Source organism: Rhinopithecus bieti, unplaced genomic scaffold (genome assembly GCF_001698545.2).
Source record: "Rhinopithecus bieti isolate Rb0 unplaced genomic scaffold, ASM169854v2 scaffold_49509, whole genome shotgun sequence".
NCBI classification, from domain to species: domain Eukaryota; kingdom Metazoa; phylum Chordata; class Mammalia; order Primates; family Cercopithecidae; genus Rhinopithecus; species Rhinopithecus bieti.
In genome coordinates, this window is record NW_016819747.1 from 519,342 (window position 1) to 545,851 (window position 26,510).

At 42.0% G+C, this 26,510-nt stretch overlaps 1 protein-coding gene across 1 annotated transcript in view; it reads right to left on the bottom strand.

Annotated features, from left to right (window-relative positions):
• Nucleotides 1–20,129, bottom strand: part of LOC108519906 (uncharacterized protein C3orf20) — a gene marked incomplete at its 5' end in the record, with an annotated part of 64,775 nt that extends 44,646 nt beyond the window's left edge. Inside the window, 5 exons of the mRNA XM_017859193.1 lie at nt 4,612–4,864; nt 6,400–6,523; nt 12,378–12,509; nt 18,720–18,840; nt 19,954–20,129. Of these exons, the coding sequence (XP_017714682.1) occupies nt 4,612–4,864; nt 6,400–6,523; nt 12,378–12,509; nt 18,720–18,840; nt 19,954–20,129 (806 nt within the window). The remainder of the gene's footprint in view (nt 1–4,611; nt 4,865–6,399; nt 6,524–12,377; nt 12,510–18,719; nt 18,841–19,953) is intronic.
• Nucleotides 20,130–26,510: the final 6,381 nt, after the last annotated feature.

Consider the following 26,510-nt stretch of genomic DNA (forward strand, 5'->3'; position numbering starts at 1 on the left):
ATCCAACTTATCATAATAAACACAAAAAGAAATCTGAATAGTCCTACATCTACTAAAATAAAATTTTAATTAAAACTTCCACTGAAAGAAAATCCCAGGAAGAGGTGACTTCACTGGCAAATTCTATCAAATATTTAGGGAAGAAATAATCCATATGTACATAAAGTCCACTAGATAATAGATAAAGAAGAAATACTTCTGACCATAACATGACAAGAAAGGAAAAATTATTGACCAGTCTGCCTTATAAGCACAGATGCAAAAACTCCTAAAGTAGTAGCAAATCAAATCTAGAAATACATAAAAAGGAAATATATCATAACCAAGTTGAGTTTATGTCAGGAATATAAGATTGGTTGAATATCTGAAATATATCCATATTAATATCAACATTATTCACCACAATAATAGAATAAAGGAGGAAAATTATATGCTTGTCTCAATGGACAAAAACATTACAAGAAAGGAAAACTACAGACCAATAACCGTTATAAGTATAGATGAAAAATTCTTCAACAAGATACTAGCAAATTGAATCCAGCAATACAGAAAAAGAATAATACATTATGATCAAGTGGAGTTTATCCCAGGAATGCAAGACTGGTTCAACATTTGAAATCAAAGTAATTCACCATATTAACAAAACAGAGTCTAGAAAGAGACCCAAAGGTGCAAAGATAATTTAATGGAGAAATTTATCTTTAAGAAAAAAACTGTTGGAACAATTGACTATCCATATGTAAAACAAACAAACTTCAATTCATACTTCATACCTTATATAAAATTAACTCAAAATGGATCATAGACCTAAAACATAAACTATAATAAGCTTTTAGAAGAAAACATAGGAGAAATTTTTGTGACATTGGGTTAGGCCAGGAATTCTCAATCTTGGCACTATCGACATTGTGAATGTCATAATTCTTTGTTATGTGGAGCTGTTTTGTGTATTGCTGGATGTTTAGCAGCATCTCTGTCCTCAACTCACTAGATGGCAGTAGCGCCCCCTCCCTAGTCATGACAATAAAAAATGTTTCCAAATATTGTCAAATGTCCCCCATGCGGCAAACTCATCTCTGGTTGAGAAACACTGGGTTAAACAAAGGGTTTTTAGACATGATAACAAATCACAATCCAGAAAAGAAAAAACCCATTTCAATCAGACTTCATCCAAATACATTTTACTCTGCAATTACACTGTTAAGAAAATAAAAAATTAAGTCAAAGACTGAAGAAAATATTTCAAGTCACATATCTGATAAAAGACTTATACCCAGAATAAAGAACTCTCAAAACTCACAGTAAGAAAACAATCCAATTTTGAAATGTGCAAAAGATTTGGATACTTCCCCAAAGAAAATACATGAATGGTAAATAAGCCATGAAAAGATGCTCAACAACTTTAGTTTATAGGGAAATACAAATTCAAATGATAATGGGATATTACCGCATGTCTATTGAATGGCAAAAAACCAAAAACAACAAAAAACAAACCCCAACAATACCAAGTGCTAACAAAGATTTGGAGCAACTGGAACTCTCATACATTGTTGGTGGACATGGATAATGGCACAGCTACTTTCACAGCTGGCATTCTTACAAAGTTAAACATGCATTTACTATAAAACCAGGCAATCTAGCTCTTAAGTATTTACCTAAGTGAAATGAAAACTTAGGCTCACATAAAAGCCTGCTCATGAGTATTTATAGCAGTTTTATCATAATCAGAAAAAGCTGAAAACAATCCAAATATCTTTCAGTGGTTGAATGGATAAACAAATTTTGCCCACCCATGCCATGTATTATATACAGAAAAAAATGAACATTACAAGGCTTGAGGCTGTTATCTTTAGACAAACTTCTTTACAACATTAGCCCTTGGCTGGTGTCTGGGAACTTGGCACCCTGCTCTATGCCTAGACTGCAAACAATGTGATTTACGCTGAACACCGGTTTTCCTTCTGGCAGCCTGGAATTTTGCTAGTTGCTAGGCTTAGGGTGCCTATGCGACCAGTAACTACTAAAATGCCTGGGTTTTGGTCCCCAGTGAGCTTCCTTAGCAGAAACATTGCACACATGTTACTGCCTTTTTTTTCTGCTAGAGAAAGGAGCATGCTAGGTGTGTCCTCTCACTGTGCACCAGAAGACACACCTGTGTCCTTCAGATTCTACCTGTGTCTTTTTCCTTTGCTGATCATATCATATATCCTTTCACTATAATAAACCTTATCCATGAATACAACTATATAATGAGTCTCATGGGTCCTAGTAAATCTCTGAATGTAGGGGTGGCGTTGGTGCCCCCGAGACAGAACACTACTCAGCAATAAAAAGAAATGAACCGTTGATCCATGTAACAATATGGGTGAATCCTGCATGTATTACACTAAGTTAAAGAAGATAGATTCAAAAGGCTGTATACAGTATACTTACATTTACATGACATTCTGGAAAATGCAAAACTATATCTACAAAGAACAGATTAGGGGTTGTCAGGGATTAAGGGTGAGGGAAGGGTTTAACTACAAAGGAACAGCACAAGGGAATTTCTTTCTCTTGGTTGGGGGTTGATGGAATTGTCCTGCATCTTGGCTGTGGTATACGTATGTATAGTGAAAAACAGAGTATATATAGGGTTTGGTACTGTTCACAGTTTCAGGCATCCACTGTGGGTCTTGGAAAGCATCCCCTGAGGATAAGAAGGACTGCTGTATTTAAAACTGACAATGAACAATGGAGGGTGCTCAGCCTCTATAGTCATCAGGGAAATGCAAATAAAAAACCATTTCATCACTAAGACAACACATTTCATTATTACAGAATGGCTATATTAAAATGATTGACCATACCAAGCACTGGTGAAGATGTAGAGCAACCAAACTCTCAGAAACACTGCTGGCGGGAGCAGAACGTAAAACCACCATGGCGGAAAACAGACAGTCTGTACTAGAAGCTGAACATACACATACTCAGTGATAGCAATTTCACTGAGTATGCCAACCAATAGTAGCACAGTTTGCTATTACCAAAACAACCAAATATTCATCAACATAGAATGCATACTTTCTGGTGTATTTACAATCAATTACTATAAAGTAATGAAAAAGAAGAAACTATTGCTATACATAATAACATGCACACATCTCACAATCATAATGTTGAGACAAAGACGCCAGACACCAAAGAAGACACACCAAAGAGATCTATTTTAATCAGGTTTTAGAAAACAATAAAAACTAATCTCTGGTGAGACTGGTCATTTGGATGGGACAAAAAGGGGCTTCTAAGGAGCTGGTAATGCTCTATTTCTTTACTTGGTGGTTATAGGATATGTTTACTTTGTGATATTAATTGAGCTACACACTCAGGATTTGCTCATTTTTCTGTATGCATTTTACATTTTAAAAAAGTTAAAACATGAAAATATTTTAATACTTTTTTAAAGTTAAAAAGAGAGAAATCCCAGGCTGGGTGCACTGGCTCACGCCTGTAATCCCAGCACTTTGGGAGCCCAGGTGGGTGGATCACATGAGGTCAGGAGTTCGAGACCAGCCTTGCCAACATGGCAAACCCTGTCTCTACTAAAAACACAAAAATTATTCAGGCGTGGTGGCGCATGCCTGTTGTCCCAGCACTAGGGAAGCTGAGGCAGGAGAACCCAGGAGACAGAGGTTGCGGTGAGCTGAGATCATGCCACTACACTCCAGCCTGGGTGACAGAGAGAGACTCTGTCTGAAAATAAAAAAAAAAAAAAAAAAAAAAAGATAAATCTGATGATGTCACTTCCTTATGGAATGGCCTTCCATAACACTATCAAGGCTACATGACTAAACTCCTGCCTACATCTCGGTCCTTAATTCACATCGTTATCCCCTTCTTTACCACACTCCAGCCTCACTAGCCTTCTTACTCTCTCATGCATACCAACCTCACTCCTGTCTCAGTGCCTTTGGACTTGCTGGGCCCTCGGCCTGGTGTTCCTTCCCCATATCTGTTCCTGGCCACCTGTTTATCATCCTTTGCATCTGGGTTTCAATATAATCTCCGAACTGCCTTCCCTCACCCTCTACCACAGCCCATCCCACCTCACTTTCCAGCCACTCTCTATCCCAGATGCCAGGCAACATTTTCTATAGAGACCCAGGCAGTGAATACCTGAGGCTTTGCAGGCCTGACCTCAATGTGTCCACTGTCGCGAGGAAGCGGCTGTAGATGATATGTGTAGCCATGTTCCCAGAAAATCTTATTTATGGATACCGACATTTAAATTTTTATATCATTTCCCCTGTCATGAAATCTTTTGATTTTTTTTTCTCTTTCAAGCACTTAAAATATAAAAATCATTCTTAGCTCACCCACAAAAATTGGCAGCTGGGCCAAATTTGGTCCATAGCCAACCCCTGCCCTAACCCCTTACTCCGATTCTTTTCTTCCTAGTCCTTATCGCTGTCTAAAATTATTTTGTTTGTTCATGTGTTTATCTCCTCGCTTTACTTGCTCTTGGAATTTAAGCTCCAAAAGAGAGGGGCCCCACCTGTTGGGTTCACTATCCTGTGCCCACTGCCCATCACAACACCCGATGCTGTGGAAGACGTGAAGGACCAAGCCAACCTGGATGTGACCTTGGCTTTGGTGTGGATTTTGGTGGTCTTCTTCCGAACTGGGCTCACAGAAGCAGACTCAGGCTCATCCTTCAAAGTCTCTGCAACTGAGGATTCCAGTTGGCCTGACGGAGATCGTAAAAGATTTTCTCCTGAGTATAAACTTAGCTTGGGGAGCCGCTCGGGATGAGTTCCAGATTTCATCTTGAACCGAACAAATTCTGCCTCCTCCTTTTTGGTGGGATATTCAATGGTAAATAGACCTGTTAAAAAGACACTGCTGTCATTTTCCCTTCATGGCCAGGACTCTTCTGTCCCTGGTCCCACACTGGAAACAGATGTAAGTGCACTTTGGCTCACCCCCATCTCCTCCCCTCCGCTCTCACTGATTCTTCGGCACCTCCCCTTTGCTGTCCAGTACAGTGCTCCTGTCCCAGCGCACTCATCAGTGACACTGCCAAATGTTGGGTTGTAAGAATGTAAGAATGAATAGGTCTCCTTTCGTACTCATTCTTCAAGACACCTAGCTTCAATCTCACTCTCCCCACCCACGCTGGGGCCTGCTCCATTCAGCCTGTGTGTGTCCTCCCCAGCAGCGAATGCAGAGGCTAACTACACAATACATTCCTGGGCCATGCTGTTCCTTCCTCGAGAGTGTTGTTCCCTGTGTCTCCAGCTTTGAGTCAATTCCATCTATTTTCTTGGTTATATTGTATTTATTTATATTCTTGTCTTGCTTTCCCTACTAGACTGGAAAACTTCTAAGGCCAGGGACCTCTCGTCTCTTCACTCACCAGCATTTCTCAAATGTGGGTGCTGAGCATGCAGAGGCACCCCAAGACAGAATTCCCAGCCTCCGGAAATTCCGAGTGGGGGAGCAGGATGGGGAACATAGTCACAATGCTAAGTAGTAAGATGTATAACTAGAACATGTACAAAGTGCTGTGGGATCCTTTCTTTCATGTGGGTGGAAAAAAAAGAAAAAATAAATAATTAAGTGGGAGAACATGTACAAAGTGCTGTGGGATCCTTTCTTTCATGTGGGTGGAAGAAAAAGAAAAAATAAATAATATGGGAGCCCAAAGGAGGTGTGACCCATTCTGCTAGGGAAGACAAGGAAGGCTTCCCAGAGAAGGGGCGATCGAAGTCTCTGGGGACAAGAAGAAACTCCCCAGAGAGGCAGTGGGGGAAGCACAGCCCCTCCATGCTCCGCCAGGGGGTGGCACAGAATAGGGGTCAATGTATCCTTGTTCCCAGGCCCATCAGCAGTCAGTAGAGGGGCTCAGAGGTGGAAGGGTCCTGAGGCCACCCACACTGGCCTTGGGGGATCTCTGTGGGCCTAACAGGGACAGCCTAGAGAGGTGACTGCATTTTTCTCTTCTGAGATCCACAAACAGAAGGGAGGAGCAGGGGCTCCAAATGGATGATGGGTGATATGTGAGACAGAGCTAAAGGTGAATATAGATGTGGGGTGGGGACCAAGAGGGACACAGCCAGCCACTGAGAAACCCAGGAAAATAAGACAATCTCATGGAGATGTGCCAGACACTCCAGGAGAGAGCTCAGAAATGCAAGTGGGCCCACGTCACTATTCCTAGCTGTGTGGCCTTAAGTCACCTGAGCCCAATGATCCCACCTGAAATGGGGAAATATCTCTGCCATGCCTACTTCCCTGAAGACTCAGACTGAAGATGGAATGGGCGGGAAAGTAAAGGTCTGTCCCTTGAGATGACCTGCCGGAATCTCAGGACTGGGGAAGCCAGCACATAGGCCTTCGTCCACCTTTCAGCCTCCTTACCTGCGGCCAGCAAGACAGAGTTAATGAACTGAGTCACTGTCTTCTGAAACCGCTTCTTGATCTCAGCCAGGGCTCGGCTCATCTTATACACCTTGTCGTCCATGTTGCTGATTCTGCGGTTCAGCTGCAGAGAGGCAAAGGAGGGGGCAGGTGTCACTCGCCCCTCGAGGAGCCAGCTGCCTAGCCCAGGATAACTAACACTTGCTCCGGTTCAGAGGTTGTGCTATTGCCCGCCCCCCAACCCCTACCTGGAACACACCTCTCTCCCTCTCAGCCCAGTAAGTTCCTGCACACAGGCCCAGGCCCGACTCATGGCCTGTCCTCGGAGGGTTTTCCCTGATTCGACTGGGAAGAACTGCTTCTTGCCTTGGACTCTCATCATGCTCAATGCAGCTTGAAGATGGAAGTTAGCACTTTGCCAAGTGATAGCTGTGTTTGAGCCTGTCTTCCCACTAGACTGCAAGCTTCTGGAGGGAAGGGACCGAGTCTTGGTCTTCTGTGTGTCTGAGTGCTTGTCATGCAGGCGCTCAGTAAATGCCATTGCATTCGTGAGTAAGTGGACGATAAAGCCCTCTGCAGAGCTTTCTCTGCCGGCCTCCCTCTGCAGTGGATGCTGCGGTGCATCCCCCAGGAGCCCCTTTACCCCTCCAGCTGTCAAAACAGTGGCTGCTGACAGTGCCCAGCTGAGAGCCTGCCTCTGGCCAAGGTTACAGAGGCTGACTGGTCATTGCAGGCCACAAAGGCCCAGGCCTCTTGCTTCCATTTGGGATTATGCTGAAAGATCATTCTGGCTCCAGGGCTCCCCACGGGATTGCTGAGGACTCTGCCATGGCTGCCCTCTCCCTCTGCCTTCCTTCAGACCCTCAAAGGGGCTGTTCCCAAGGGCAGTCCCCAGTAAACTCCTGCATACTTGGCTCCATTTCACAGTCTTGGTCAACATCTGCTTCGGCTTTCTATAATGCAGCACTGTTTTCAGAATCTGCCTCAATGTATTGGTCTGCTTGTCCCTATGTTACATTCCCTTAAGACAGTTATGCTCTTTGAATTACTGCGTCATTTTAAATAACCTCTCAGTCTTCTACTGCACTTAGGTTGGGTTTTCCAGGAGACCCAACCTAAGACCTGCTCTGAACAGCTGGGGCATGTCAGTGGCACTGCAAAATCAGGCCCAGATTCCAGAGGTAGTTATATTCGGTCTTTCTCTCTAGGAAGCCTTCTGATTTCCTCAGCCAACAGCAACTGCTCCCTCTGCTGAACTTCCACACGTGTCCCTTCCTGTCCTTTCTGCCCTGGGTCCTGTTCATTTTATTTTATTTTTTCACTTCCTTTGTCCCTAAACTCATTTAGCTCCTTGAGAGGAAGATCTATCATCTCTACATCTCCCACGTAACACAGAGAAGGTAGGAAAAAATATTTCTCCTGTGGAATTTAAGCCTCAAGTGGCAAGAGTGGGGTTGGCAGTATCAGATTTCCTGATGAACAACAAAGTCAGCCCATGAGTTCTTTACGCTGCAGGCAGGAAATCTATGAAGGATGTCCCCAGCAAATGGCAAAGCCTCAACCATCCTTCTGATTCTTGGCCCCAGTTGCTGCTTCTGCGCTCCTCTTATTTATTTATTTATTTGAAATTTATACCCAGCCTGCTTCCAAAAAGGACCTGAGGTGGCACACTGGGCTAATAAAGCATTTAAACAGAGGCTGTTGTCTCGCTTCCTAAGTGCTGCCTTGATGGAAATATTTAGTAAGGAGCCAGGCCTCAGGGCTGTAAAAGCTGGGACCGCTATTCTGCCTGTCTGTCTGATGGGTGGCTCTTTCCAGGGCAATGGGTGTCTGGGGAAGACATTTAACAATCTTCTCAGTGACAGGGACTTGGAGGGAGGAGGCTGCTCCCGCCCCCACCTCCAGCCTTACAGGGCGACCATGGTTTTGCTAACGAGTGATCACCGACCCCAAATAAACACCCACAGATGGAACTGAATGGACTGTAAAAGTGGGGGTGTGTTAAAGCTGGGCGGGCCCTTATGCATCACCACACAGATGAGGAAACTGAGACCCAGACAGGGAAGGGACTGGCCCAAGGCCCTATGGCCTCTTCCTAGCCGAGACCTTCTGCCAGCCCCAACACTCAGCACATTTTCTTGGAAGCTCCGTGCAGCTTGGTCCAAGAATCTTGGTCCAAGAATCCAAGATAAGCTAATTTTCTAAGCCTCAGGATTTCAAGTAAAATATCCTGAGACGCTTAATCATGTGGTTAAGGGCAACATTTGGAAATCCCATTACCCACAAGAAAACATATTTACTCATTGTTTCTGTTTATCTTGTTGGAAAGTTGTCATACATAATACACATGCTTGCACTCTCAAAAGAGGTTATGATCAGAATTATTTTTTTGGCAAGTCAATCTTGGTCAACATCTGCTTCAGCTTTCTATAATGCAGCACTGTTTTCAGAATCTGCCTCAGTGTATTGGTCTGTTTGTCCCTATGTTACATTTCCTTAAGACAGTTATGCTCTTTGAATTACTGTGTCATTTTAAATAACCTCTCAGTCTTCTACTGCACTGTCAAACCATGCCTTGATAAGCTTCCCTTAATAGAGACTCTACCTTCTACCCCAGCATGCTCCACTAGAAATATAATGTGAGCTACACGTGTAGTTGAAAATGGTCCTAGTAGCCACATTAAAAACATTTTTAAAAGGGAAAATTAATTCTAATTATCTATTGATTTAAACCAGTATATCAAAAATAGGGTTATGTCAACATATCATCAAAATAGTCAATTATTGAGAAATTTTACATTCTCAATTTACACTAAATCTTTTTTCTTTCTTTTTTTTTTTTTTTTTTTTTTTGAGACGGAGTCTCGCTCTGTTGCCCAGACTGGAGTGCAGTGGCTCTATCTCCACTCACTGCAAGCTCTGCCTCCCGGGTTCATGCCATTCTTCTGCCTCAGCCTCCCCAGTAGCTGGGACTACAGGTGCCCACCATCACACCTGGCTAATTTTTTGTATTTTTCGTAGAGACAGGGTTTCACCGTATTAGCCAGGATGGTCTCCATCTGCTGACCTCGTGATCTGTCCACCTTGGCCTCCCAAAGTGCTGGGATTACAGGCGTGAGCCACCGTGCCAAGCCAGCACTAAGTCTTTGAAATGCAATGTGCGTTTCCATGAAGAGCCCATCTCCATTTGGACTTGTCACATTTCAAGGGCTCAATCGCCATGTGTGACTCATGGCTATAATATTGGACAGCACAGCTCTAGACTTCTAATTCCATCTTGAGGAGGTTGCTTTAAGGTAAGAAAATAAGACTTGAATTCCTAGGGGCTTTTCTAGGCCTAAGGGGCTTGTTGGGTGCACAGACTGAGAGTAATTTCTCTCAGCTGCTCATGGGGGTCTTGAATTGCTTATATCTTGGTTCTCAGCTGCATTCCAAATTTCAGAGATAATCAGACAAGAGGTTGCCAGAAAAATGAAGCATTGCCGCAATTTTATGAGAATAAATAATTTTCTAATATCCATTGCCTTTGATAAGAAAAGTAGATTCACACTTTTAAAACACAATCTAAAAAGGTTTCCAAGAAACATAGATAGGTGACTTTGTACCCAGTGCATACTTAATCACTTAACAATAACTTTTTCTGGCCAGGCACGGTGGCTCACGCTTGTAATCCCAGCACTTTGGGAAGCTGAGGTGGGTGGATCATTTGAGGTCAGGAGTTTGAGACCAGCCTGGCCAACATGGTGAAACCCCGTCTCTACTAAAAATACAAAAATGAGCTGGCGTGGTGGTGTGCACCTGTAATCCCGGCTACTCGGGAGCCTGAGGGCATGAGGATTGCTTGAACCTGGGAAGCAGAGGCTGCAGTGAGCCAAGATTGCACCACTGCACTCCAGCCTGGGTGACAGACAAGGCTTGGTCTCAATTAAATAACAATAGAATAGAAGAATAGAATAGAATAGAATAGAATAGAATAGAACAGAACCAATGGCCTTTCATGGTGAGAGTGTGGAACCAAATTGACAGGGCAGATGCATCAATAAGCAAGATCATTCATCTCAGCCCAAATGGACTCAAATTCTTGCCGGTAGTTTGCTCTTTGAAGTAATCAATGGATGCCAGGTTCACAGGTACCTGCATTCTCCAGTGCTTCCTATTCTCCTCTTCTACCAGATTCCACACGACCCTCTGGCACACCACAAGAGTCAAGCTAGATGATAATTGGTGCCCATGCTTTTGCCCCTTCCATTATATTGAGAGAATTTCAGAGTTTAGAGGGAATGAGACTTCTTTATTTCTACATCTCCAGCAGCCAACTTGGCCTGCTGCAGGTGATAATAAATGTTTACTGAATTTGTTAATGGATGAATGAAGGTGAAATGCTGCTGGAATGAAAACGTAGTGGGGGAAAAAAAAACAGATGCAATGTTTTCCTCCAGGAGTAACAAAGGAGACCCCTAACAAATGCCCACACTCTATGTCCTTATTGGACATTGGGTTGGTTGCCCTTGCTGGGCTCTGCCAGCTTTGAGCATCTGTCAGCTTGTGGCATACAGTGGCAAGTGCCCACACAGCTTAAGAGCTTCTTGCTTGGGATGATCATATAATCTATCATCCAAACCAGGACACTTTTGAGGGGGACACAGAGTGCCGTTTACAATTGCTCCAGGTGTATAATTGCTCCGGTATAAACTGGGACTGGCTCTAGGCAAATTGTGAAGTGTGGTCACCTTGCTTTTGCTTCTAGGAGCCTTCCCTTAGTGGGCAGAGTGACCTGTGGGGAGCTCAAATAGTCTGCTCTACCCACCTGAGCTTTGGTTACCCCCATCTTGTGTTGAGGTCAAGTGTTCTCTCTCAGGATATACACTCAGGGTGTAGGGACTGTGTCCTCTTAATCCTCTCCACCTCTCTCCCTGATGTTGCGCTGACATCACCAGATACACAGTAGGATCCATGATGACCCATTGAATGGAAGAATTGGACTCCCAGTCACCACAGTATTCTCATCCACCCAAAAAATATTTGGTAAACACTTAATTTGAAGTAGTCCTCATGCTGGGGGACCTGGGACAACAGACATCAGAGGGAATCACAGGGAATTTCCAATTTGTGGGGCAGATAGACTTGAAAATAAAGGAGTCTAGAATGGAGGTTGTCACCGCCAGCAGGGCTGAGCAGAGGGAGAGACTAACTCTACTTGGGATGGGAAGAGGGTGGTAGAGAAGGTCATCAACATGCACTGGTAGTTATTCTACTAAGCATCATTTCTTCTCCTGGTAACAGCACTTTGATTTTCCTTTAGGGAAACTCTTCTGCCTTATCCTTTGCCCAGGTGGTTCGTTTGAGAGTAATCTTATACCTTGGCCCCAGGATGGACATGAGCCTCAAGCTTGGCCAATGGGAGCAATACATACGCCTGGCCACAGGAAATGTTTCACATATGGGCAGTTAATAGAGCCAATGAGTGTTGATGCTGGCATTTCTACTGGAGTGTGTAGGAAAGAGAAGTCCTTCTTCTTCCAGGGGCACTAAAGCTGGTATAATAATAGCCCAGAGATGTTCATGGTCATCTTGTCATCAACAGGAAAAAAACTCCTTGAGAAGGACGCCAACAAAGAGGAAAGCAGAGCCAAGAGATGGGAAGATCTGGTGGAATCATTTCAGGGCCTGGATCCAGCCATGCCTGAAAGTGCATATTGACAGACTTCTCAGTTTATTGAGCCACTATATTTTTTTTCATGCTTAAGCTAGTCCACTCTGGATTCTGTCACTTACAACTGGGAGACTCTTAATTGATATAAGAAGTTTCACAGAGAAGGTGGTACTAAGAGTAGGCAGTGAATAATGGCAGAGGAAGAGGCAGGGCCTTGCATGGGAGGGTGGTGGGGAGTAAGGGCAAAAGCCCTGAAATGTGAAAAAGCAACCCACGTTGAGATGCCCAGGGGTCAGGGCGGGGTGCCTGGTCTGCCTTGCCTTACCCGTTTGTCATATGCCATTCCATGAGGACAGTTGTTTGCCGACACAGCAAGTGTTACTGTCTCATCCAGGGAGGTGAAGGTGACCGTGATGGAGTCCTGTCCCAGCACCTTTAGCTTCATTTCCTCATTCACCTGTAGATAAAGAAACAGTACTCAGAGAATCCCTGCTTCTATGGCCCCAGCCACCCCTTCCTGACCCACCACGAAGCACAAAGCCCCTGTTGGCTTGGGGCAGAAGATTTGTAAGAGCTTTCTAGTTCTTATGTTAGAATTCAGCTTCATAGAGAAGACAGAACAATTCCAGGCTCCCCTGGGGGACCCACTGAAAAGTAAATGATGCTTTCTTATTGCTGCTCCTTCCCTTTCCAACTCAAGCATGAAAGCCACTGTGACTGGCAGATGAATCAGCTTCAGTTCTGGTAAAGATGAATTGGGAATGCAGCTTGGATCAGAGGGTAACCCTTTATCCCTGAATCAGACAGATGTGTCCACTCAGGCACCAGGTCTGACTATGACTCTTGTCCTACAGCAGTAGGAAGGTGACCACTTGGCAGGAAGCACCGGAAAGCCCTCTGTAGATGGGTGGGAAGATGTCAAAGAGGACCCAGAAGGGCCTGGGCCACACATACTCAGCCCCTTCCCCTAAAGTCAACAAATATGTCATTACTCTTCCCCTGAGGAGGAGCCAAAGATGGGTGGAAAAGGGGCAGCTACTCTTTATCATCACTTCCAAAAGAGTGGGATTTCCTTTAAGCAGTACCAGATTGGAGATTGCGGGGGAATGAGTTACCCTTATAACAACTCACTCCTTACTGAGAGTTCTGTGGTCTACGGGTGAGTCCCAGTTCTGCCTTCCTGATAACAAGCCAGTTAGCTTCGCTGAATCTTAACTTCTTCTACATGAAATGACTGAATGGCTATTATCAGGATCAAATGAGATAAAAATGGTGGAAGTGGCTTTGTAAGCCATTAAAGCCTATGCCCAGCAGGAGCAGACATTGTCAGGGCAAGGTAGAGCAACTCACATTTAAGGCTGTTGAACAATTTGCATGTGCAGAGCACAATTTATACTCAGGGACCCTCCCGGAGAGCCTCAGAGTGTGCAGCCCTACACTGCTGTGCTTCTCTCAAGTGTTCCATGTCCCTGACCTACAATATCCTCTTACCTACAAATACCCTCAGGATGCCTCTGAATCAAAAACAAAACAAAACAAAACCACTCTCTGCTTTGCTCCTTCCATTTCCTTCTACTATTTCAGTTCTTACCCTGGGGTCTACACTTAACTTCCTTACTTTTGAGTTTCTTTCTCACACCCTGCAGCCTGGAGACAAGTTCCCTCTAGCACCCTGAAAGCACTGAACTGTGACTTGCCAAGTCTTTTGACATCTTCCAACTTGATCACTCTCACTTAAAAAAAACCCTCAGCCGGGCGCGGTGGCTCACGCCTGTAATCCCAGCACTTTGGGAGGCCGAGGTGGGCAGATCACGAGGTCAGGAAATTGAGACCATCCTGGCTAACACGGTGAAATCCCGTCTCTACTAAAATACAAAATATTAGCCTGGCATGGTGGTGGGCGCCTGTAGTCCCAGCTACTCAGGAGGCTGAGGCAGGAGAATGGTGTGAACCCAGGAGGCGGAGCTTGCAGTGAGCTGAGATCACGCCACTGCACTCCAGCCTGGGCGACAGAGTGAAACTCTGTCTCAAAAAAAAAAAAAAAAAAAAAAAAAAAAAAAAAAAAACCCTCCTCTCTCTTGTCCTCCTTCTAGAGAGATGTAGTATAGAGCTATGGTTGGGAGCTCAAGCTTAGCAGTTGAGCAGGGGTCAAATCCCAGCATTGCCATTTACCAGTTGGGCAATTCTAGACAAATTGGTTAGCTTCTCTGACCCTGGGGACAATAATAGTAAAAAGTAAGGTAAAAGTAAAAAGTTTTATCCCATGAAATTTTCTCATAGGATGGTTAGCCAATTTCAGCAGGTTTCACAGCTTAGCATAGTACTGCTTTCATTTATTATCTTTGCCCCCTGGATGGTTTCTCTTTCTCTCCCCCAAACACCCAAGTATGGCAGCTCTACAAACCACAGACTTGTCTTCTTGAGAGTTCATTAGCCAGCCCATTACACTTATCCATTATCCTCAATCTCTCGCACTAGGTCAGGGTCCATGTCACAGTAGCCCAGAGAGATATGGCCACTGAACCAAATAAGTATGTCTAAAATCATTTTGGTCACTGATCCTCTCAGAAACTTCTCTGTTTCCACCCAGACACATAATCCATCATGGAGTCATCTACAATTCTGTCTTCCTTTCATCTATTCCTTACAGGCCATGCCTGTGCACCGAGTTCTTGTATTGAAATGACCCCTTTAAAAAATATTGCCGCTATTTTTAATGCTGTTGGGTCTGGCTAGTAACTCCCCAACTAGTCTCTCCACTAGCCCACCCCCTGGTCTCTCTCCAGTCAACCAAAAATGCTAGACTGAGCATTTCAGCCCTCAGCTTAAAAATTAACCAGCTGGCTCTACTCTCAGTATAGCTGAGTCAGTGTCTGACAGGCTGCCTTCCTCACAGATAACTATAAGCTTGAAAAAATTAAAAAAAAAAAAAGCAGTGACCCAAAGGCTATGAAGAGTGAACAAATGCAGGCAGACTTTGAAGAGAAGTCAAAATTTAAAAGAAAGGAGCAGCATGGGATAAGGTTTTGTTTCACAGCTTTAGCCTGAAGGCAGGCCACTGTCATGGCCAAACTCCACCATCTTTCTGGCCTGAAGAACCCAGAGGACGGAACCTGGAGCAACCACAGTCATGGGAAACTGTAGAAAGAATTCCAGAAAGGATAGCACCAGAGAAGGAGAGGCCAGAATTCTGTGTATAAACTGTCCCTGTCTCTGGCTGATCCTTGAACCATGCTTGAGCAGGGAAGACTCAAGACACCTTACGGTTGAAGAAACAAACAAACATAAAAACTGAACTGAGATGTGAGCTTCTGCAAGTGAAACAAAGTTTGTGGTTTCAGTCTAACCAAGTTCATTGCCTATTAAAACAAGAATATCAACACTCTTCAGAGAAATACACCAGAATTCAGACACTCCACTATGTAACATTCATAATGTCCACCTACAGTCCAAAATTATTCAATATGTGAAGAACCAGTGAAATGTGAGCTGTTCTCAAAGCAACAGATAATCAACAGAGGCCAGCGCTGTCTGATAACACCCAGACATGGAAATTTTCAGACAAGGACTTTAAAACACTAATTTAACTACACTACATGAGGTAAGGGAAAATGTACTTGTAAGAAATTATAAAATATGAAATCTCAGCAGATAAATAAAAAATATAAAAGTAACTAAGTGGAAATTCTAGAGCTGAAAATATGTAAAGCTGAAATTTTAAATTATTATATTATTATCGTAATAGTAGAATGGAGATGACAGAATAAATTCACTGAACTTGAAGACAGATCAAGAGAAATTACCCAATCTCAAAAGTAAAGAGAAAAATAATGTGAATAACAACAACATAAGAGAGCTTCAGGAACCCTTGGGACAATATCAAAAGGTCTAAAATAGACATAATTGGAGTCTCAGAAGAAAAGGAGAAAGATTGGAGCAAGTTTTTTTTTCTAAAGAAGATTTAGAAGATTCCCCAAATTTGATGAAACAAATTTAAATGAATTTACAGACTCAAGAAGCTCAGTAAATGGAATAAATATGAAGACAACTACACCTAAATGTATCAGTTAAACTTAGAAAACCAAAGAAAAGAGAAAATCTTGCAAGCAGGTAAAGAAAATAAACAGTGACTTGAATAACTACAGACTTCTTATGAACGATGGAAGACAGACACAGTGGAACATCTTTAAAATGCTGAAAGAAAATAAAAATCATCCCAGAATCATATCCAGCAAAATACCCTTTCTTCATAAAGAGTGTGTGTTGTTGTTTTTTTTTTTTTTTTCTCTTCTTATTCTCTCTTGGAAGAAAACAGAGAATACATTGCCAGAAGATATGCACTTCAAGAAAGCCAAAGGAAGTTCTTCCGGCTGAAGAGAAATGGTACCAGAGGGAAACCTGGATCTTCAAAGAGTAATGAAGAACAATGGAAATAGTAAACATCTGGGTAAAAACAAATTGGCCCCTGCAGCCTCCAAGACAGCATGCAAACTCCCCAGCCTGACATCCAGTGCCTCCCGCCTCCACCTGACACCATACATACCTCTTGCTCCACCTGTCTTTCACAAGAAGCACTTGTGACCTCTTAAAAATTACACATTTAGTCCTAACTTCAACCTTTGCAGATTCTGCTCCCACTACCCAGAAGATTTTTGCCTCCTCCTCCTCTCTATGTGAATCACACACACTCACCCCCATGCTACAACCCCAGGGCCACCTTCTTTTCCAGGCCACTCCTGACTTCACTTGCCTCTATTGTGCTTTTCTGCATGCAGCTCCAGGAAATATATAACAGTGAACTAAAATGCATTGCTAACACACTTTAATGATGTCAAAGAACTTTCCCCTCCATTATTTCATTTCTTCTCATGAAAATACCATGAGGCCGGAGGGCAGTTCTGGTGACCCACTTTGTATAGATGAGACAACTGAGACTCAGAGAAGCTGAAAGGTTTTTGCAAAGTTGCACAGCCACAGTCTGGCAAAGTTGGCACTAGTACTTAGCTCCTCAAATTCTTATCACAGTTTTCTCTGCTTGGCCACACTAACACACAACTTATGATGCCTGCCTTCAACTGATTTCTAATCTTGGATTATAAACTTTTCATACAGCTATGAAAAGTTAAACATTAAGTAAACAACACAACACACCCCTAGACTGGGGATCTCAGACCTGGCCAAGCCTCAGAAATGTTTGGGAAAACCACAGAAATCCAAAACTCCTAACATACCAACTGAGTCAGGGTTGCTCTGGGGCTGTGCCTGGGATCTTTATTTTATAAAAAGTCCCAGAGGTGATTCTGATACGCAGCCAGAGACGAGAACCTCTTCCTGACATTAATTACCAAGTGACTCATCCAAACTGTGTGCACTGTGGGAAGATAGAAATGGGTGTGGGATGGGATGCCACAAAGGAGGGGAGTCTGAGCAGGGTTTTGAAGGAATTTGGGAGGCCATTTGCACTGGCAAAGAGAGGAGGGGGTGCATTTCAGGCCAAAGGAGTAGGAAAAGTGAGACATGTTCAAGGGAGTGAATATTCCTGAGCAGAGGTGTGGTCTGAGGAATCAGAGCATAAGGAGGAGAGTCAGTGGCCAGTGCAGAGGATGAACCAAGAGGACAAGAAACAGGAGACTAAGGGTAGGGGGCTGGAGCCCTCCCATGCACTCCGAGTGCTTGTGTCCGCAACCTTACGGTGGGGCTCTTCTCTCAGGCCAGCTTGAGTGGATGCTATGTTCTGCGATCTTTCTCTGAATCCCAGCACTTGCCCTTCTCTCACAGTTCTTATCTGTGTCTAATCTGTGTTCTTATTACTTCCTTAGATTTCTGAGTTCCTTGGTAAGTTTTGTTTCTCCTTCCATCCTCTGATTGGTGATTCTCAACTGGGGACAATTTTGCCCCCCAGAGGCTACATTTGGTGATGCCTGAAGATATTTTTGGTTGTCACAACTGGAGAAGGGGATACTACTGGAATTTAGTGGGATGCTAAACATCCTACAATGCACAGTTATACCAAAGAAGTATTCATCTCAAAATGTCATTAGTGTCAATGATGAGGAACTCTGCCACAGATAAGTAACAAGCACACTTAGTTGTTTTATTAATAAGTTTATTAATATATTATTAATAATTCAGCCCTCTTTATTATTTGTTATTTAATAAACCTTTGGTGAATAATTATCTGAACAGCCAAATGAATGAAAAGAGTTTGTATCTATCAGTCACTTTTGACTTCTAGATTGTTTTATTTTATAGATAATAAAGTTACAAAACAAAACTGAGACCAATATAGAATTGCTAATTTTATTATTGCCACACATAGGCATTAAAATAAAGCTATCAACTACTATAACCGTGACTTCATAAAACATATTTTAACAGTAAAAATAGAATAATATTAATAATAAAAATTACACAGGAAGGATATTACCAAGAAACGTCTGTAAAGCAGCCAATAGTTTAGGTTGGTGAAAAGTTCCCTTCAGCCAACCTGGACCACCATCCACCAACTTGGGAACCTCTGAACAAGATTATGAGCTCCTTCAGAACAGGATTCCTGTCTTATGGGTAGCCCTGGGCTTTTAATGCTAGGCAGTGCATGGCAGGATGCCAAGGCCCTCCCTGTGACAGTGATGCTCACTGCCACCCAACCTGTGCTGCCCATCCCTACCTTGTATTCCAGGGAAAGCAGAGTCTCTGTCCTGGAAGTCCAGCTCCATTTGTGGACTACATAGCCCTGCTGGTCATTGGTGGTCCCACCTTCCTCATCCATGATTAAGACATATGGGCAACTAGGAGAGATACAGAAGTGAGTAGCTGCCACTGGGCCCCTGAAGGAAGCTCTCATCACTGCAGGCTATGGGCAGGCAGGTCTGTAAGACTCAGTCCTAGGCTGGAGGAATGGTGGAGTCCTGCAGGCAGCCTCACTTTCCCCACTTGCTATGGTCTGAGGCCCCTTAACACCTGTTGATGCTACTGGAGGAGCCTATTCTGAGAGAGATGATGAAGGCTCAGGCTAAATGCAAGAGGGGAAGAAATGGGATTTGTGCTCTGTTGCCTAGTAGCTCAAGTGTATAATAGGCACCAAGATGGGAACTGGAATACCTATAACATAAGAGTAAGTCATTTCTTCCGAGAACAATTTCCTTATGAAAAGCCAGGCAAATCCAGACATGGTGGCTTATGCCTGTCATCCCAGCACTTTGAGGGGCTGAGGCAGGAGGACTGTTTGAGGCCAGGAGTTTGAGATCATCCTGGTCAACACAGTGAGACCCTGTCTCTACAAAAAGTTTAAAAAATTATCTAGGCATTGTGGCGCATGTCTGTAGTCCCAGCTAACCCAGGAGGCTGAGGTGAAAGGATCACCTGAGCCCAGGAGTTCGAGGCTGCAGTGAGCTATAATCACGCCACTGCACTTCAACCTGGGTGACAGAGTGAGAGCAAGACGCTGTCTCAAAACAAAAACAAAAACAAAACAAAAAAGAAAAGCCAGACAATATCAACCTTTGGCTGGCAAGAATATGCACTTCTCTTAAAAGATGCCACAGAAGTAGCATGTTCATGCCTCTCCGTCCACTCCTGGTACAAAACATTTTTTCCACTAAATAATTCTTCCATTAATATAACTAACAATCAAGATCTTAGTGCTCTGGGGTACCAAGTGGAGTAGGACTTGGGAAGGTGTCCTTCTCATTGGCTGTGACATGGATACAGCAAGGAAAGGCTGAGCCTTAAAGTTCCTATGTCCCTGCAGAAACAGCCTCAGCCCTGCCTCACTGCCTTACTAGACCTCTGGACACCGCCTGGCTTCTTCTTTAACCAGGGACTCACAGTCACCACTTCAGTCCTCCCTCCATCACCCTCAGAGGTACTTCTATGAGACTATACTCTTCCAGTCTACTTACCTGGTTTTTAGGTTGTAGTGAACACAGCCCTGACCTTCAGCATTGAATAGGGCCAGCAAGGAGAAGCCAGGTATGTCATTAAAGAGGCAAGTGATGGTTCTCCCTCTGCAGCATGTGGGGATCTGACATATAGCGATGTTTCCAGAGGGATAGCTGGCAGAAATGTTCAGGTAGAACTAACAGAAAATTCCCCTGGTTCTGCTCTCAGTTGTCCCATTGAAGCAAGTCCACACGTCAAAGTGGTAGCTATTTGGTGCATCCTTCTCCATCTTCAAACACCCTCCTTGCATTTTGCATAAGTAACAATTATATGATTATGGAACCCAACGATGACCTAGCTGTTTTTCTGTATTTTCTTTCTATTTTCTCACAACCACCTTGTGGTAGGTAGTATTATCTTCCTCTCACAGATGAGTAGGGTCCCCCTGGGTCTAATGGGTTTCCTAAGACATGGAACTTTCAGTACAAAACCTAAAAAGTCCCAGGCAAACCAGGATGAGTTGGTCACCCTATAGATGAGGAATCCAAAGTGCAGAAAATTATCTGCCCCATGTCACATCACAAGGAAGTGGCAGAGCCAGGATTTGATCTCTAAGGCCAGCAATATTTCTAATGTTGTCAGGCTGCTTCCACTTCTGACAAATCAAGGAGGACAGGTAACATCTCCTTGTTCATTTTCTAGTAAAGAGACCCCAAGAAGCACTGGCCTGACTAAGGAGGACATGGTATGGGCAGGACATTCCTGTGTGCAGGAATTTCACAAGCAGTACTCCAGACACAGATGCATTTCAGAATGAAAGCAGAGAGAAAAGGAAATGAAGAAAAATGAAGATTCTCAGGGACCTACAGGAGGCCATCAAGCTTACCAACATATGAATAACAGGAGTCCCAGAAGGAGAGACAAGAGAAATTAGGGTAGAAGGAATATCTGAAGAAATAATGCTGAAAACTCCCCAAATTTGATGAAAGACAATTAATATACATGTTCAAGAAGCTTAACAAACTCCAAGTAGGATAAATTCAAAGATATTCTCATTGAGACACATTATAATTCAACTGTCAAAAGACAAATACAAAGAGGGAATCTTGAAAGCAGCACGAAAAAAGAGATTCATCATATATTAAGAGATCTTCAATAAGATTAATGGTTGATTTCTCATCAGAAACCATGGGGTTAAGAAGGCAGCAATATGAAATATCTAAAGACCTCAAAGGAAAAAAATAAAACTGTTAACCAACAATTCCATATCAAGCAAAATTATCCTTCAAAAATGAAGAAATTAAAACATTCCCAGATAAACAAATATTGAGGAAGTTAATCACTAGTAGACCTGCCCTGCAAAAAAACACTGAAGGGAATCCTTCTGGCTGAAATGAAAGGACACTAGACAGTGACTCAAACTCATACAAAGAAAAAAAGAACACTGGTAAACTATATAAGTAAATATAAAATCCAGTATTGTATTTTCAGCATATAATTTTTCTTTTTTTCCTACATGACTCGAAAGATAAATGCATAAAACAATAATTGTAAACCTATGTTAATGGGCACACAATGTATCTATAAAACATAATTCTTTGATAACAACATAAAGGGGAAGGGATAGAGCTATATAGGAGCAGAGTTTTATATATTATTGTGGCAAGTTATTAATTCAAACTAGTGTGTTAATTGTAATACACAGGTATATTAGTTTCCTAGGGCTATCATAACAAAGTACAATAAACTGGATGGCTAAAAGCAACATAAATTTATAATCTCACAGTTCCAGAGGCTAAACGTCCAAGATCAAGGTGTCAACAGGGTTATGCTTTGGAAGGCTCTGGGGAAGAATCCTTCCTTGCCCCTTATAGTTCCTGGTGATTGCCAAAAACCTTTGGTATTCTTTGGATTGTACATGCTTCATTTCAATCTCTGCCTCAGTCATCACATAGCTTTCTTCTGTGTATGTGTGTGTGTGTGTGTGTGTGTGTGTGTGTGTGTGTGTGTCTGTTTGCTCTTCTTATAAGGACACTAGTCATTGCAGTAGGGCCCACCCCAACAATATGATGCATCTTAAAATTTACAACTTCAGAGCCCCTATTTCCAAATGTGGTAATATTCTGAGGTTCCATGTGGTTACAAATTTTGGGAGACAACCATTCAACACATTATAGCAAGACAACCCTAAGGAAATAACTTAAAAATATGGAGAAAAGGAAATGAGAAGTGAATCAAAATGGCATGCTATAAAAGTCAGACACAAAAGAGGAAGTAATGAAGGAACTGAGAAACAAAGATGGTATAAGACATATAGAAAACAAATAGAAAACTTAAAGAATTAAGTGCTTCTGTATCAGCAATTACTTTAAACAGAAATAGATTAAACTCTCTAATCAAAAAGGCCAGAGCTGAGACATGAGAATCGCTTGAGCCCAGGAGATGGTGGTTGCAATGAGCCAAGATTGCACCACTGCACTCCAGCCTGGGTGATAGAGTGAGACTCAGTCTCAAAAAAAAAAAAAAAAAAAGCTGGCAGGATAAATTTTAAAAAACCAAAACACAATTCAACCATATGCTGCATCTAAGAGACTCACTTTAGATCCAAAGACACAATTTGGTTGAAAGTGAAATGATACAAAAAGATATTCTATGCAAATTGTAACCAAAAGGCAGTAGGGGTGAATATACTAATACCATGCAAAATAGATGTTAAGTTAAACATTTTTACAAGCGACAAAGAAGGACATTACATATTGAGAAAAGGGTGAATACCTTAAGAATATGTAACAATTATAGAAATACACACACTTAATAACAGAGCCTCAATATATATATATAAATTTAAAAACTGACAGAATTAAAGGAAGAAATAAATAGTTCTACAAAAATAGTTGGAGACTTCACTACCTTATGTTCAATGATGGATAGAACAACTAGACAGAAGATCAATAAAGAAATAGAGGGCTTAGGCAGCCTGCAGTATCTCACGCTTGTAATCCCAGCACTTTGGGAGGCTAAGGCGGATGGATCACCTGAGTTCAGGAGTTTGAGACCAGCCTGGCCAACATGGTGAAACCCCATCTCCACTAAAAATACAAAAAAAATTAGCCAGGCATGGTGGTGCACACCTGTAATCCCAGTTATTCAGGAGGCTGAGGCAGGAGAATCACTTGAACCCGGGAGGCAGAGGTTGCAGCCAGCCAAGATTGCGCCACTGCATCCCAGTCTGGGTGACAAGAGTGAGACTCCACCTCAAAAAAAAAAAAAAAAAAAAAAAAAAAAAGAAAGAAAGAAATAGAGGATTTGAACAACACTGCTAGAACTAATAGGAACATACAGAATCCCACCCAACAACAGCAGAACACACATTCTTCTCACACTCACATAGATCATTCTCCAGTACAGACAATATGTTAGGCCACAAAACAGGTCTCAATAAATTTTAAAAGATTGAAACCATAGAAAGTATCTTCTTTGATCACAATGGAATGAAACTAGAAATCACTAACAAAAGAAAATTGTGAAAATTCACAAATAAATGAAAATTAAACAACACACAAACAACAGGTGGATAAAAAAATCACAAGGGAAATTATAAAATACTTTGAAGTGAATGAAAACAAAACACAACATATCAAAACTTACGGGAGAAAGGCAAAGCAACACTCAGAAACAAATTTATAGCTGTAAATACCAACATTAAATGAAAATGAAGATCTCAAATCAATAACCCAATTTTCTACCTTAAGGAACTAGAAAAAGAAAAGCAAACTAAAGCAAAGCCAGCAGATGGAAGAAAACAATAAAAAATCAGAGTGGAGAAAAACAGAATTGAGAATAGAAAAATAGAATGAACAAAACCAAAAGCTGCATCTTTGATAAATCAAGAAAGCACAAACTTCTAGCAGACTGATTAAAAAAAAAAGACTCAAATTCCTAAAATCAGAAATGAAAATGGGACCTTACAGAAATAAAAAAAAATCCTAATAATACAATAATACAAACAGCTGTACACCATAAAGTTAGATAACCTAGATGGACAAATTCCTAGAAACACATAAACTACCAGAAGTGACTCAAAAAGAAATAAAAAACCTAAATAGAACTATAGCAAGTGAGGAAATTAAATCAGTAATGAAAAATCTCCCAACAAAGAAAAGCCTAGGACCAGATGGCTTCACTGGTGAATTCTACCAGACATTTAAAGAATTAATACCAATCCTCCTCAAGCTCTTCCAAAAAATAGAAGAGCAGACCTGAACACTTCCTAACTCATTCTATGAGGCCAGGTTATCTTGATACCAAAGTCAGACAAATACATAAAAATAAAACTTCCCATATCCCTTATGAATATAAACATAAAGTATCTTAACAAAATACCAGCAAACCAAATTTAGCAGCAGCCTATCAAAAGGATTATACACCATGAGCAGGTGTGATTTATCCCAGGAATGCAAGTATGGTTCAACACACAAAAATCAATGTAATGTACCATAGTAATAAAATGGCAGGAGTTGGGGGGGAATCATCATGATTTTAACTGATGAAGTAAAAGCATTTGACAAAATTCAATACCCTTTCATGATTAAAAAAACACTCAAAAAATTCGGAATAGAAGGGAACTCCTGCAACATATTAAAAGCCATATATGAAAAAACTCACAACTAACATAATCAATGGTGACAGAATGAAAACTTTTCCTCTAATATAAAGAACAAGACAAGTAGGCCTGCTTTCACTACTTCTAATCAAAATTGTACTGAAAGTTCTGGCCACAGCAAATAGCAACAACAACAACAAAATAATAAAAAGCCTCAAAATTGGAAAGGAAGAAGTAAAATTACCTCTGTTGGCAGATGACATGATTTTATATATAGAAAATTCTAAGGAGTCCACACAAAAAAATCTAGAGCTAACACACAAATTTAGAAAAGTTACAGATATAAGATCCACACACACAAAAGAGTTGCCCTCATGAACACAGGATGTCTTTCCTGTGTTCTTTAGGTCTTCTTTAATTTAATTTGGCAATGTTTTGTAGTTTCCAGTGTACAAGTTCTGTACCTCTTTGTTATTTATTCCTAAGTATTTTAATCTTTCTGATCCTGTTGTAAATTGCTTTTTTGTTCTTGTTTATACACCATTTTGTACTGCTTGTTGCCAGTGCTCATGGGTTGGAAGAATTAACATTGTTGGCCAGGTGTGGTGGCTCATGCCTGTAATCCCCGTACTTTGGGAGGCAGAAGTGGGTGGATCACTTGAGGTCGGGAGTTTGAGACCAGCCTGGCCATCATGGCCAAACCTTATCTCTACTAAAAACACAAAAATTAGCCAGACGTGGTGGCGCACACCTGTAGTCCCAGCTATCTGGGAGGCTGAGGCAGGAGAATTGTTTGAGCCCAGGAGGCAGAGGTTGCAGTGAGCCGAGATGGCACCACTGTACTCTGGCCTGGGTGTCAGAGCAAGACTCTGTCTCAAAAACAAACAAACAAACAGACTGTTAATGGTATTACTCCCCAAAGTGATCTACAGAATCAAAGCAATGCCTATCAAAATCTTATTGGCTTTTTTTTTTTTTGTAGAAATGGAAAATCTGACTGAAAATTTACCTGAAATTTTCGAGATTCCAAGCAACCAAAATAGTCTTGAAAAAAAAAAAAACAAGTGGGAGGACTCACACTACCTTAGCAAAACTTGCTACAAAACTACAATAACCAAAACAGTGTGGTACAGGCATAAAGACAGACATATGTGTTAATGGCTTAGAATTGACAGTCCAAAAATAAACCCGTACATCTATAGTTCTATAGTCAATTGACTTTTGACAAGGGTGCCATGACCATTCAATGGGGAAAGAATGCCTCTTAAATAAATGGTACTGGGACAATTAGCTATCCACACGCAAAGGAAAGAAATTGGAACCTTATCTTATACCACACACAAAAATTAACTCAAAATGCTTCAAAGACCACAAGACCTATAAGTATAAACCTCTTAGGAAAAAACACAGGGGGCTGGGCATGGTGGCTTATGCCTGTAATCCCAGCACTTTGGGAGGCCAAGGTGGGTGGATCACCTGAGGTCAGGAGTGAGTTCAAGACCAGCCTGACCAACATAGAGAAAACCCATCTCTACTAAAAATACAAAATTAGTCCAGCATGGTGGTGCGTACCTGTAATCCCAGCTACTCAGGAGGCTGAGGCAGAAGAAACGCTTGAACCCAGGAGGCAGAGGTTATGGTGAGCTGGATCACACCATTGTACTCCAGCCTGGGCAACAAGAGCAAAACTCTGTCTCAAAAAAAAAAAAAAAAAAAAAGAAGAGGAAAACACAGGGGTAAATGTTATAACCTTGGATTTGGCGATGGTTTTTTAGACATAAAGCCTAATGCATAAGCAGCAAAAGAAAGGTGGAAAAAATTGGACTTCATCAAAATTTAAAAGTTTTTGTGCATTAAATGATGCTATTGAAAGAGTGAAAAGACATCTGACAGTACAGGAAAAAATACTTGCAAATCACATATCTGATAAGCATCTAGTATCTATGCATGATATGTAAAGAACCCTTACAACTT